This window comes from Hemicordylus capensis, chromosome 1 (genome assembly GCF_027244095.1).
Source record: "Hemicordylus capensis ecotype Gifberg chromosome 1, rHemCap1.1.pri, whole genome shotgun sequence".
Taxonomy (NCBI): Eukaryota; Metazoa; Chordata; class Lepidosauria; order Squamata; family Cordylidae; genus Hemicordylus; species Hemicordylus capensis.
In genome coordinates, this window is record NC_069657.1 from 373,086,042 (window position 1) to 373,101,417 (window position 15,376).

The 15,376-nt window shown below is 48.8% G+C and overlaps 1 protein-coding gene across 1 annotated transcript in view; it reads right to left on the minus strand.

The window, feature by feature from the left end:
* PDE10A (phosphodiesterase 10A) overlaps window positions 1-3,938 on the minus strand; it is a 385,571-nt gene extending 381,633 nt beyond the window's left edge. The window contains exon 1 of the mRNA XM_053295826.1: window positions 3,536-3,938. Coding sequence (XP_053151801.1) covers window positions 3,536-3,629 — 94 coding nt within the window. The 5' untranslated portion in view covers window positions 3,630-3,938. The remainder of the gene's footprint in view (window positions 1-3,535) is intronic.
* Window positions 3,939-15,376: the final 11,438 nt, after the last annotated feature.

Genomic DNA, 15,376 nt, shown 5'->3' on the forward strand with positions numbered 1-15,376 from the left:
ATTCTCATGACTGGAGAATGGGCTCGGACGGTGTGAGGGGAGGAAGCCACGAAAAGCTTTCCTCGCCCACAGACAATGCCATCCATGTTGCTGGGTGGCCGGATCAGCCACCCAGACGATTGCCAGTTTCTGCCAGGAGCAGGGAGGTTTGGGGGCCAAGAGACCCCCAGAGCTTCCATAATGCACTGCATGAATGTGTGGTGCATTGAGCCTCCCAGTGCCTGCCTTTTGGCCACCCTGGCACCCAAAACCTGAGCTAATCAGCGGACTCCCTAAGCAGGCTTGCTGCTGTGCTGCTGCCAGGAGCCACACAGCTCCCGGTGACACACACACACACACACACACACACACACACCAAAAACTGGGCTGGGCTTCCTTAGCCCAGTTTTCGGTGTACATGTGAATAGCTTCAATGAGTTCACTAAAGATGGGTCCATCTATCTATGGCTATCATCTACAGTAGCCAAAATGGACTCTCCAAATTCAAAGGCGGTATATCTCTAAGAACCAGATGCTGACAGCAAACAATGGATGGCTCTTTCCTTCATGCCCTTCCAAGGGTATCAGGTTGGCCACTGTTGGAGGAAAATGCTGGACTAGATGGAACCTGGATCTGACCTTGCAAGGTAGTTCTTAGGAAGAAAAGAAGAGTAACCCTAAGGACATCATCATTATATACTGTGGGCTTGTAGCTATCATGCAGGGCAAGGCAATGAAAGCCCATTGTGAAATCAAATATGAGTTAGGTTGTATTGGCCAGAAATTCTAAGGAGTATCCATGGCCCTTAACAAAAGCCCAGGTGCTTATTAGCAAAGCACACCCTTGATTTACCAGATACTGTGCAGAATTAAAATGGCAACATTTAGACTCTCCAACCTCCAGCCTTCACTATTCTTTTCCTCTTGTTAACTTAAAGCTGAACGGCTTCTGCAGGGGTGCTGGATTTTTTGCAATCTCTGAAAATCCTAGCTGGGTTAATAAATGAGATCACCTGTCTGAATGAAATTCAACCAAGTGCAAAAGTGCCCCATACAGGTTTAAATGTATGCATTATGTGACTTTTCTTTGGGTAAAATTCTAGTCTAATAGGTACTGGAGCCTTATATGTATTTTTGTCTCTATAAAACTCAAATATTCTGTTTGTGTATAGGAAATCATTTCAGAATCATCCATAGCAATGTTTAAAACAAATATCAAAGGTGGAGAGTGGAATCACAGTCACTATCCTATATACAGACATATACACAAAATATCCTCTATGATACTGCATACTCCAAATGGTTTCTCCAGTTACATTTTCACATAATTAGTAAGCAGAATTCATTTTCCTGTGAGCTAGGAAGAGAGAGATAGCAGGAAAATGCTTGTGGGTGGTGGGGAGTAAGTGTGATAGGTAGAATCAGAACAGCATTCTAAGCCTAGTTCCATGATTGTAAAATATCAACGTGCGTACATGAATCTGAGCTGGATATGCTTAATGGAGGTGCGCAATCATATACAGTTTGATTTGGCTTGTATGTGCTTGTCAGATGGAAATAACACGATCTGGTCTCTGAAAGGCTTGTCTGGTGCCATTCCCCTCCAGCAGGTGCCATGCATACACTCCTTTCAGCACTACTCAGCTGGGCTGAGCCTGATGCATTCAGGGCTTGGATCTTCCTAGTTTCTCCTGGCTACAATGGACCAGTAACCATATGAGGCTTTGGGAGAGAGAAGAAGAACCACACTCCGTTCCTTGGCAGCAATGCAGGGGAGGGGGAGCAAGGCGAGTAGAGCAGGAGATAGGTGACCACCCTTAATTTGCAAGCCTGGAGTATGCTAATCACACCGATATTTTAACTTGTATTATATTTAAGAAATAAAGGTGGTCCTAAACTAATGTGGTTTGGTTTGGTTAGCCATTACATAACCAGAGTTCTTCTTTCACAGCCAACCTAATACTAGTACCCAAGTACTATTTTTTAAAGCCCTGTCACACCTTCACAAAGTACTGCACCGCGACAACGTACTTAGTTACCTTCCATACACACCGTTTAGTAACCCAATAGCAATGGCACGTAATGTATAGTCCAGCTTTCAGGTTTATGACCAATGAGGCAAGAGGGGAACCAACTTCAAAGCAACTGCCCCCCCCCCAGTAATTACTGGACTTCAGCATATAAAGTCTGGATTTGGTTTGTTTGCCCAGAGAAATGATGTGGGGGTGGGGAGAATGGGTTTGATCTCTTTTAACATGGAAGAAGAAGCACAAGGAATCGAAAAATAGCAGGCATTAAAATGCTCAATAAGCCCTTTGTAAGCAAATGGTGCAACACCATCACTGCATCATTGTCAAAATACAAATAGAGCACACCAGGAATTGGACATAATGCTTTTAAGACCGAAAACACACAACATATCATATTCTCCGTAAGCACATTCATGGCGGAGACTGATTTCCACTAGTCCAGGTGACTGTGCGACATCTTGATCCTTCCTCAACATCTTTTAGAACAAGGGCAACTGACTCCATATTGGATGACATACATTCTCCCTCCACCTGCTCTAAGCTCAGGTTTTGCACCTGCTAAGACAAAAGCACCATCTTCATTCTAACTTGGAAAGAACTATATTTACAGTTCAGTCCAGCACCACCACAGAGCCCGTGATCTCCAGCTTGGTCTTCACAACCATCCACAGCAGCTTCAACCAATTTTCCTCCTTCTTTGAGTCCTTATCATAAGCCCTGCAAAACTGTAGGCTGGCTGTGAAATTCAAGGCCCAGAATAAGCCGGAGAGAAAGGAATTAGCAGGTGAATTGAAAGAACAAACAACAGCTGAAGAACTCCCTAATACTTGAAGATGGAAAGGAGCTGATTTCCCCGCCAGACTAGCCCAGTTCCACACATGGATATTACAGTACTCAGCAGTTTCCCCCACCAAACTAAAAGGGAGGAACAATTGTGGGGGTGGGGGGGGGACCAACTTTCCCTAAGAGTGATGCCAGTGCAGGCTTTGGAGCCTCGGCATGATGCAGTGAACATCCTTGTGGAGATGGGGACTTATTGGAGGAGAAGACCCTCTGCAAATCACATACACAGATACCAACCCACTCCCTGTTCCCCTCTCCCCAACATCTCCAAACACATTGATCTCATCTACACAATGTTTTTCCAGTGGCTGCCTGAGACAGGCTGAAACGAGCACACCACACGCAACTAAAATAAAAGGAGTGGAGAGAATGGGGGATGATTGATCAGCCAACCTACAGTTCCTTCTGCCAATCAATCAATCAAGCAAACAAGCAAGCAAATCCCCCCTTTCTGCCCCCTCCCACCTTTTAACCCCATCACTCCCAAAAGTTCAATAGTGAGTGTGCCTCAAAACACACGACGTGTATTCGATGATCCACCTGGCTGGAGGGAATCTGGCCTAAACCTGCCCAGCTCCTCCGGGTGACCAGATGGGCTTCCACACTGCATTCCTATGCTGGGATGATCTCCCGCCAAATGCACCTTCCTTCGGGCGATTGCAGGCGAATCGCCTCCCCCCTACCTTGCTCATCGCTGTCCCCCAACTGGATTTTGGGTTCCTCCTCTGGGAGGCCGCCGGATCCTCCACCCTCGGGGGTTTTGCGTTTCTTCGACATCTGGGCGATGTTGGGGAGTTGAGTTTCTCCTCTCTCTCTCTCTCTCTCTCCCCACCCCACCCTCTCTCTCTCGCTCTCTCGCTCTCTCCGGGGAGATGAGGGAGGGAGAGAGACACGCACACCGCCGCCAAGTGAAAGCAGTCGCCGCTCGTGGAAAAGAGGGGAAGAGACTTTGGAGTGGCTGGAGAGCAAGGAGGAGGCAGGGACTAAGAGGAGAGATCCTACAAATCACAAGCCCATCCGCGAAGCAGCCCCGCGTCCAAAGAGGGTTGCCTGGTTCTCGGAGCGCGACCCCCCCCCCCCCGCTTCTCTGCTCTCTGGCAATTAGTTGGAGGTGGAGGTGCCACATCAAGGAAGTGGGCAACGCGCCGCAGTGGGCCGGGAGGAGGAGGAGGAGGAGGAGGTGGTGGTGGTGGTGCACACCAGGCGGGGACGCCTCTGCTCGCCTCCACGAAACGGAAGGAAGGGGCAATATTGATGATGATGATGATGATGATGATGATGATGATGATGATGATGATGATGATGATGGTGATGTTTCTTTCTGAGGCGAAGGGGAAATGTCTCTGAGTGAATCAAGGAAGGTGAGTGGAGGTAAGGAGAAGTGCCGAGATCGAGGAGGAGAAAGACCAACAAGAGGACTGAATTGCCTGCGGCGGGGGAGGGGGGTTCTGTACTTTGTAAGACGGCGCGGGGCGGGGGGCTGATTGTGGCGCCTGAATCCTGGTGAAGTTCAAGGAAGCGTGGCGGGGGAGGAAGATCCTTCCCACTGGAGGCGTTTTTTCTTGGGGGTGGGGGGGACGGGAGGAGGAGACTCTGCTCTTAAGTGTGTGTGAGAGAGTTGATTACCTCTGCTCCGCTCCTCCTAACTCGGATTTGTGCGTTGAGTTTAGGCTGCAGTCCTAAACCGGACTAAGAAGTCAATCCTGTTGACGTCGGAGAGGCTTATTGCCCAAGAACCAGGACTGGATCGGGCTCTTTGGATCAGCTGGTGCTTCGCAGGTGGCTAGAGAAATTCACAGGGAACTCAAAGCTTGGAGCCTCCGCTGCGAGGTCAATGGCCCCCGCAGTCCCGCTTCCTTCTCTCCCCCGCCCCCCCGCTTAACCCTTTCCACGCCAGAGTCCAGACTGGATGTGTATGTCTGCACACACACAGATTTTGTCATGTTACTTTCCCCCCACTCCCCGCCCCTCACCTTTCTTCCACCTGCTCCTAGTTTTCAAATTTTCATTTTCTTAGCAACTTACCCCCGACACTACGCAGTCAGCGTGATCTCAGCTGATTCGCCCTCCAGGGCAACTTTGAAAGAAAGGCGACCCTGGCTGGGTGTTCAGTCCCGCAGACAGAGTAAGCGAGTGAGTGAGCAATCGCAACAAGAAGACAGCGGCTGAAGTTGAGGGCGCTCTTAGGACCCGATGTCCCCATCTCAGCTTTTGCAGACGCATCAATAGTAGCAGTCGGGAAAGAGCATCTCCCCCCCACCGGCCTTCCAAGACTCGGAAGAGAATCCTGCGCTCCACTAGTCTGCTTTGAAGCGCGCATCAAAAAGCCACGTTGGCTGCTGGATCGCTTGCCTGTCTGGTTGCCTTCAACAATCTATAAACCGATCGCGACTCTGCCACCTTGTAGATCCCAGGATCAGCCGCGTGTCCATGGTTTCTTGCTTCTTATTTCCCCTTCCAATCGGGCCGTGCATCTCGGGGTGTTAGAGTCAGGATAGCAAGGGGCTGGCGGTGCATAGGATCTCTCATGGCAAGACTGTCAGGCTGCCTGGAAGTTAAAGAGTTTTTCTTAAGCGAAAAGGGGGTTGAGGGGCTGGCCGCATCTCACGTCCAACAGGAGGCAATGACGTCTGTAGGTTCATTGCTATAACAGCGCCAAGGCTGCAATTGGCATTCATTGAAATGATAAGGGGCGCTCAGACGTAAGCAGCCTGGACCTTTCGGCAAGAGACTTGGAAGCCAAGACGAGTTGCAACGCGCGCGCGCGCGCACACACGCACACACACACACCCTTCCCAAAACAAATGCGGAGCCGTTAGAAAGGCGGAGGAAGGAAAGGAGCAACGAGGGCTGGAGAAGCTTCTCTTGGGCAATGCCATCTTTCCTTCTCCAGGCCGCCGAGCCTGGGGGTAACTTGGAACTGGCTACTACGTAGGGACTGAGACTGACCAGACTTACAGAGAGCGCTCGCTCGCTCCTTTTCTCACGGATGGTGTGTCTGAGGGAAATCTCTCCCCCTCACAATATTAGGATTGCCCCTTATGTCCCCGGGGTTCCAGTCCCTTTAGCAGTGCCCAGAAAGGGAGGAAATTCAACAGGTGAAGTTTCCTCCCTTAGGAAGGCTGTTCCTGTTGAATTAGTGCCGACAGACATGCAGGGCTAGGAGCAAGGTGGCAGCAGCAGCGCAGCTTCCATAAGTGTGGTCCGCTGAATGATTGCGGGGGGGGGGCGCGGAGTGAATCGGGCATAGTGCCGTTGGAAAACTCGCTGAACCAGAAGCGTTTTATGCTCTGTGGGTCTGTGCAACAACGGCCCGTTCTGCGCCACTGTGGATCATCTGGTGCTGCTGTGTCAGAGAGGAGAGGTGATGTCCACCCACGCGGTATGTCCTCACAGTTGTGTGACCACGCAGGTGGGGACAGACAGGCTCGTTCCTCCGTATTAGCAGACTGGAATTAGGGATGGGGTGTGTGTCTGTCTGTGTGAAGTAGGAAAGAGGGTGTTAAACAAAGCTCCGGCCCCAATAACCCCCAAATCACATCGATGGATGTGCTGCATAAATAAATAAATAAATAAATAAATAGAGATGTCCCGCAGAAGCCGAATAAGCAGCCACAACAAGGAGAAAGAGGCAAGTGATACAGGTAACCCCCACCCAGCCAGCCACCCACCATCAGGCCGCTCGTCATCCCCTGCTAACGTGCTAACGTGCGCTCTCACACGCTGCTGCCGCAGCTGCTCTGGTCCTTTCAAAACGACAGCTCGGAAAGATGCTCAATAACCCCAAGAAACTGCCTGCCAACAGCACGCCGCTCCAGGATAGGAGCAAGCCCGGCTGCATCAGCGCTGCCCAGCGCTCCCATTGCACGCCGCGGAATCAAACACGCACGCAGGCAGACACGCGTCCTCTACCGCAGTCCCCCCCCCCGCCCCCGCGCCCCATAGCCAGCGCCCCCCGCCCGGGCCCAGAGACATTACTATCCGCCGTGAAATGTCCCTGTGGCAGCTCCCCTGCCCTGTGTCAACGCCCACAGGTCGGCGGCAATGCCACGCGCACTGGCCCTGTTCACACCTGAACTGAGCTGTTCGGGACGAAGGGAGAGGAGAGCAGCTTGTGAATTCCGGGTTCACTCCGATCCTCCGCACGCGCCGCTTTCCCGGATGCATAGCTATGAACACAGAACAAGGTTGCCGCTTTACACTTCTCTTAACCTGATAAATGTTGGGAGGAAAACTAATAGAAAGTTCCGCCTCAAGTAGACTGCAAGCCCTGGGTCAACCGTCAAAGGCCTAAAGAAAACCACCAACCCCGTTCCAGAGTGATGAAGGGGACCTTTCCATGCTTTCTTGTTCAGACATGCATTCGGGGCACATGATGTCCCCGGACATCGGGTTTTAAAGTGAAGTTCACACCTTCAGGATCACCACCTGATCAGAAAGAGAATCCTGATTGTGAGCCCTGTGAAGACAAAGATAAATACTGCTGGAATTGTGGTAAGATGAGCTGACCCCACAGGATAGGGTAGGGTTTAAGATAAACATGTTACAAATCCCTGCTGAGTAAAGAGGGTCCTTTTAAAAGTGGCGGTTCTCTTTATTTAGCAGGGGGAGAGCAACTGGCCCTGTCCAACCCCAGCACAGCATCATCGAGCCATCCCTATATGTCCCTACATATGTAGCAAATTTGGTTCAAATAGGTTAGGCTGTGGCAGTTTACAAGTTAGCCCTCTTGCGCCTCTTCACAAATTAGCCCTCTTGCGCCTCAAACATCTACGTGTCCACCATCTTGAATTGGGTGGATGACATCATCACAAACTATGCCGTTGAGGCATCCCTATATGTCCATATAACTGTACCTGATTTGGTTCATATTGGTCCAGGCATTGAGAAGTTGATGGCAGGGGGAATGGACACACAGATGGACACACACAAGGAATGCCAGGTGATCTCATAAGCCTGCTAGAAAGTAGGCTGGAAATTCAAAACTACCACAAACATTAAAACAGAAGTGACTGGCATCAAAACATATTGCAGCAGCATCTCCAAATCAAGCACCAAAGGCTTGTCTAAAAAGTAAGCACCATCTTTGCAATCTGGACTGCAATCTAGACAGACAATGAAGGGGCTGGATGGGTCTCCAGGAAGAAGGCATTCCATAGCTTAAGCACCACCATCGAGAGGGCCCTATCCCACCTGGCCATCAGTTATACTGTATGTCATATAGAAGTGGCACCCAAAACAGGGCTCTTCCCAAAGATCTTAATATTCAGACAGGCTCATATGGGAGGAGACAGTCCTTAAGGTACCCTAGCCCCAAAGGAGTTTAACGATAATGACCAGCATATTGAGTTGTGCTCAGAAATGAATTGGGAGTCAGTGTGAATTGAGTGGCCAGGACATAATATGGTGGCTAGTATAAAATCATCACCTATCACAAGTGCCCTTCAATAGCTTACATCAACCAACCCTCAAGACAACCTCTAATAAGAGGAATTCATAAGAGGATGAATGGACACAAATTGGAGACTCAAATGGGAAAGTGCAGAGTCTGGTTTGCCTGCCTGTGAGATGGCAGGAGAAGATTCCTGGCGCCCTTTCTCTCCAAAGTGTCCACTCCCTCACATTCTCTCAGTGCCATCCTCCCTGACCTAGAAACAAGGATGTCACAGTAAAGTTGTGTGTAGGAATCATATGGCTACATCTCAAAGTAGTAGAAACAATGGACTCGTGAGCATAGCGCTCAATAGTTCTCTCAAGAGGCTTGCTTCTTGCCTTTACACTGAGCTTCATACATCTCGAGGCTGCGGCTAGACTCTGGAGTAGGAAAAGCCTTCTAATCAAACATGCACTTTCTTTGTATGAAGGACTATCCAAACAAATGTAGCAAGAAGATGGAGGAGAAGCTACGGATTTGACAGATCTACAATGCCTGGATCCAGCCTGAGTCAAGGGGGTGTCAGAGTCACATAGAAATCCAAAATTGTCACAAAATATCCAATTTGCTCATCCAGTGCCAAATTGAAGATATTGGTGAGTTCAGAAACTGAGTAAGAAGGTTAAGGGCATAGACCATAGAAGAGCCCTGCTGTATCAGACCAAAGGACTATCTAGTCCAGCATCCCACTTCCCTCACTGGTTAGCCAGATGTTCCAAGAAGTGCCAGTGCAAGAGAGGAAGGCACACTCCCACTGGGTCAGAATTGTCTGTGAACATAAGAACAGCCCTGCTGGATCAGGCCAAGACCTATATAATCCAGCATCCTGTTTCACACAGTGGCCAACCAGATGCCTCTGGAAAGCCCACAGGCAAGAGCTGAGAACGTGCCCTCTCTTGCTGTTGCTCCCCTGCAGCTGATATTGAAAGGCATCTTGCCTCTGAGGCCGGAGGTGGCCTATAGCCCTCAGACTAGAAGTCATTGATAGACTTGTCCTCGATGAATTAAACCCTTCTTAAAGGTCATCCAGCCTGGTGGCTGTTACTATATCCTGTGGTTAAATAAGGTGACCAGAACTGTACACAGTTCTCCAAATGTGCCACACCATTTGTATAAGGGCATTATGATATTAACTGTTTTGTTTTCAATCCTCTTCCTAATTATTCCAAGCATGGAATTGGCCTTTTTCACAGCTGCCATGCACTGTGTCAACACTTTCAATGAGCTGTCCACCACGACCCAAAGATTTATCTCCTAGTCAGTCACTGACGGCTCAGATCCCATCAACGTATATGTGAAGTTGGGGTTTTTTTTGTCCCAATCACTTTACACTTGCTAACACTGAACTGTATTTGCCAATTTGTCACGCATTCAACAGTAACCTCCCAATATCTTTTGGATTTAACTACCCTAAATAGTTTGGTGTCATTGGTAAATCTGGCCACCTTGCTGCTTACCCCAACTTCTATATCATTTATGAATAACTTAGAGAGTACTGGTCCCAGTACAGATCCCTGGGGGACCCTACTTCTGAAGTGAAATGAAGTGAAGTGAAGTGAAGTGAGATAAAAAGTAAAGTAAAGTAAAGTGTGCCGTTGAGTCAGTGTTGACTCCTGGTGACCACAGAGCCCTGTGGTTGTCTTTTACTTCTGTCCATTTATACCCTGCTTCCTGTCCTTCAAGCAGTCCACACATGGACCTGTCCACTTATCCCATGACTGCTAGGTTTACTCAAAAGTCTTTGATGAGGACCTTTGTCAAAAGCTTTTTGGAAGTCCAAGTATACTATGTCAGCTGGATCACCCTTATCCACACTCTCAGACAGAGGTGCTTTAACCCCTAGACCTTGGGTCTGGGGTCCTCCAGTCCAGTCCTCCAAGGTCGGGGGGGCTCCAAATAGCCGGGGCCAGAGGCCTCCGACAGCCATCCTGCGCCCTGCCCCAATTCAGCTGTGTTTTTTTATTCTTACCGTGGCCGAGGAGTGGGAGGGGGGAGGGGAGAGGGGAGAAGGACTGCTCTGCTCCCCCTGCCGCCACAACCACCCCTCAGCTGTGGTAAGAATTAAAAAAAACTGCTGAGGTTTGGCGGGGCAGGTCCCCCAAAGGAGGTTTTGGGGGCCTCATGCACAGGGGTGGGGGCCTTGTGGCTGGTCGGTCCGGGCGCCCAAATTACCTAGGTGTGCCCCTGCTCTCAGAAAACTCCAAAAGGTTCATGAGGCAAGATTTACCTTTGCAGAAGCCATCCTGGTTCTCCTTCAGCAGGGCCAGTTCTTCTATATGCTTAACAATTTTATTTTTGAGAATGCTTTCCATCAAGTTGCCTAGCACAGACATTAAGCTAACTGGCCTTTAATTTCCCAGATCCCACCTTGATCCCTTTTTGAACATTGGTGTTGTGTTGACTACTTCCCAATCCTCCGGCACAGAGCCTGATTGAAGGGATAAGTTACATATTTTTGAGAGGACCGCAGTTTCACATTTGAGTTCTTTAAGGACTCTTGGATGGATGCCATCTCACCCTGGTGACTTGTTAATTTTCAGTTTTTTCAGACAGTTTAGAACAGGGATTCTCAACGTTGGGTTCCCTGATGTTATTGGACTTCAACTCCCATAATCCCCAGCCAAAGACCACTGGGCCTGGGGATTATGGGAGTTGAAGTCCAGTAACATCTGGGGACCCAATGTTGAGCATCCCTGGTTTAGAACATCATCTCTCATCACCTCGAATTGACTCAGTTCTTTAGCCTCTGCCCTAAAAAGCTCAGTTCAGGCACATGTATAGCTCTGCCGTGGCATGGACAGATGCTATGATGGTTGGCAGCAGCACCAGTCCTGTCAATCACCTTTTAAAGCCCAAGGCTTTGCCCTCCAGGTGGTATTCTTAAGGGAGGGGCTTTAGAATGGAGAAGAGAGTGCAATTACACTGATTCTCTGTAAGCTCAGAGTGTTAGATAGGGATAGACAGGGCTAGAGAGGTGATCTCTAGAGAGATAGGGGCTGTTCTAGGACTGGTGGGGTTCCTGGGAGGGCCTGTGTGTCTCTGTCTATAGGTGATATGCGATCTGTGTCTATAGGATCTGTGTCTAGAGGTGATATGTGATCCAACCATTTATAGCTCATAGGTGACCATATTGTTTATCCATCTATCCATGTACACTGTGTAGAATGTCTGCCAGTGGGTGAAATCTGTGTCACAAATCTTACATCATACAATATATAGAGGCTCTACACACGATCGGTGTGTAGAGCATTACTGGGCTCTGCAGGGAGAGTCAGCCACCCACTCAACTACCAGCTCCGTCATGGCATCCTGGGGAGACCCCCAAGGCCGGGAGGCTTTTTGTAGCCTCCCGGTGGGGGGTCTACTTGTGAGTCGCCGCAGCACAAAGCCGTGCCATGGTGGCACACCATCCATAAAATGCAGTTAGTGGAGCTCTTGCTCTGCTAACCTGGTTTTAGAGGAGGAGTTCTTAGGCGGGCTAGCCACCATTGAACCACTGGGCTTGCCTGCGAGCCCGGTGGTTCTCATGAGGGGGGGAATCTGGGCTGGGTTCCCTTAGCCCAGTTTCTCTCCATCGTGAGAATCACCTTATAGACTGTAGCCAAGCCTTGTTATTGTTCATAGAGAAGCCATTACAAGTGTGAAGCCCTGCTTCGGCAGAGAAAAACCTTTAAGCTGCTTGACAGAAATACACTTGATTTTGTTTTATTTATACATTCATCCTGTGTCCCGTGTGTTATACTTTCTCCTCATACAGCCCTCAGCTACACTACTAGGCAGGGGCGTAGCCATCCCGCCGGTGGCCCGTGTGCTAGCCCTGCCCCCCGTGTCTGACATCAGACGCAGGGGCTAGCCACGACCCCGCGTCTGACATCAGATGCGGGGGGCGTGGTCTGGCTCCCGAACCGAGCCTTGAGGCTCCTTAGGGAGTTGCAGTTTAACTGCTGAAGGGGCCACGCAGCCTTAAACTAAGGCTGGCGCTGCCTTCACAGCACAACCCAGGAGCGGCTCTTCCCTGGGAAGAGCCGCTCCTGGGCTGCGTTGCGAAGGCAGCACCAATCTTTTAGCTCCTGAAGGGGCCACGCAGCCCCTTCAGGAGCTAGTTAGGCTGGCGCTGTGTTTGCAGCGCGCAGCCAGGAGCTACTCTTCCCTGCCTTAGTTTAGCTCCCGAAGGGGCCACGTGGCCCCTGCTCGGGAGCTAAACTACCACCCCCGCGTCTGACGTCGGATGTGGGGGAGCATGTCAGGGCCACTCTCGCGGCCCCTGATTGGTCAGCGGCCCGGGTTCTTTGAACCCGTTGGCCCAATGGTGGCTCTGCCCCTGCTACTAGGGGTTGTCAGGATAAAACCCCAAGCAGAAAGAGCTTGGTGGTGGCAGCAAAGACCAGATAAAGAGAATTTGAAATAAACACACATTCCTCAGAAATAGTGGTCCACATAAGTATAAGGTTGTTAACCTCTCCAGTTTGGGGTACAGACCCTCCTCACTAACAGTGTCCCAGGCTGAGTAGGATGTTGCACATCACAGATGCAAAGAACTCATTCATATTTCAATCTCCATATCCTCCTTAATAATCCCTTTCACTCCCTCATCATCTAATGGTCCAACTGCCTCCCTGGCAGGTTTCCTGATTCTGATGTATTTAAAGATGTTTTTGTTATCCCCTTTGATGCTTTTACCTAAATGCTCCTCAAGCTCTCTTTTCACACACACACACACACACACACACACACACACACACACACACCCTATTGTCTCCTTGCATTTCTTTTGCCAGAGTTGGTGTTCCTTTCTTTTCAGCAGGCCTTCTAATTTCTGTAGGAATTCTTCCCCTTTATAACTTCCTTGACTTTACTCATTAGCTATGCTGAAATGCTTCTGGACTTGGTGGTACCTTTCCTCCTTTTTAATATATATTCTAACTGGGCTTCTAATATTGTGGTTTTAAATAAACTCTATGCATTCTGAAGTGACTCTCCTGATTTTCCGTTTCAGTTTTCTTTCCCCCAGACTCCTCATTTTAGAAAAGTTTCCTCTACTGAAATTCAAAGTGTCAGTCTTAGACTTGCTTGGTGATTCTCTCCTCACATATATGCTGGATTTGATCACAATATGGTCACTGTCCCCTAAAAGTTCCACCACACTGACATCTCACACCAGGTACTGTACACCATTTAGGATTAAGTCCAAGGTCGCCCTCTCTCTGTTGGTTCCATGACTAACTGTTCTAGGGCACAGTCGTTCAGTGTATCTAGAAATCTGACCTCTTTGTCATTACTTGAATGTGAATTTACCCAGTCTGCGTGTGGGTAATTGAAGTCACCCATTATTACAGCTATGCCTCTCTTTGATGCCTCTCTGATTTCCTTCTGCAACCAATCACTGTCAGCGTTTTGATCAGGAGGGCGATAGCATGTCCCTAGTAGCACAATCCCTTTCAGGCCTGTTTGTTTGTTTGTTTGTTTGTTTGTTTAACATATTTTTATGCTGCCCACAATGTATGTCTCTGGGCGGTTTATCTGGTGTTTATCTGTGGTCAGGTAGAGAAGCAGAAAGTCTTGTGCATGGGCATGGAGTGATCACCAGAGCACTGACTGAATGCCCCTGAGACTCATGGGACCTGCTCTACAAATATACCTGTAAACTCATTGGGTTCAAAATCTGGCCTGATTACATGGAACTGATGATTTTGCTAAAACCATGATACAAAAGACCAAGCTTGTGACAGACTTCAACCCAATGGATACATGCTGGCATTTCTTCACTTTCTTCTTTTTCTTATCTCATAACAGAGCCACCTTCCATAAACACAGCTCAATTTGCAAACACTTTATTTTTCATTAAAGGAGGTGTTGCCAGCCCAACTTGTCAGTTGTGCTTACAAAGGGCCATTCATGATGTTATTTACTGACTTGGCAGAACTGACTGCACTGTGCTTTAAAGGGCATAAAATTTAAAATCCAAGCAAGAGAGAGAGAAATAACTGTGCCAGGCAATCCCTGTTCTCTATTTAAGACAGGACAGAGAGGCATAAGAAACATTTAGCCCAGTGGCAGACGGAGGAGGCAGGAAACAATCCAAAACCAAGAGCTTAAGACTAACAGACAAAAACAATCTTGTGTTGATGTCTCTTTCCCTCTCACACAGACTTGGGGCACACAACTAAGTCAGTGCAAAGCCAAAGGAGGGTTTGCTAGGACTAGGCATGCTGATGCAGTGCCCCTGGCTGGCTCCCACAGGGGCTGCTAGGTTGATCCCCATGCTGATTACTGCTCAGCAGACTAACTGGTCAGTGCCTCTTCCTAAAATGGACACGCCCAAACCTTGTGCTGTGAGAAATTGATTAAATAATTCAAAAACTCCTAGGATTCCAGATACCCACCCACAATGAAGAGGCTACCCATTGCCACTCAACACAACTTCAGGCCCAGCAGGTTGGAGGGGTCCTCAGTAATATGACCAAGCCAGCACTGGGTAGGCAAACAGGGCATCTGATACACTGAAGAGCTTATGAGTGATGGACTGGCATGCATTGCCAATGGGCAAATGGTGTGGGAAATCAAATAGCAGTTTGGTCTTCACCCAAGACAGAGGAGATGTTCAGATTGAGGAGCCAGACAGAGTCTCAGCACTCGTTCAGACACTAGTCCATCCAGCTACATTTTCATTGGTGGAGGATCAAGTGCACGCCATGCACCTTCACAACAACTTGAACAACTATGTGAAGGGGACCCTCCCTGCACAGCAGGAAGGCAACATGTTGGATTCCGTAAACACTATACATAACATCTACTTTTGAGCACCAATTCTAGACTTTGCCTCTCTTTTTTGCTTTCAACTTTGTTTGTTTAGTATTTATATGCCACTTTTCAGGAGAACCTCCCAAGTTAACAAGAAACTTGAATAAAGAACAACATATCAACAACAACAAATATTTATATACTGCTTTTCAACAAAAAATTTCAAAGCTGTTTAAAAGCCACGTTTACATCTTTACATGGGCCTCAGTCTCACTTCTTTCATCTTCCCTCCCCTCAGAGCAAGATATTCCCTGGTTGCTCTGTGCTGGCAGTTGTGGGAGGGAGGGGC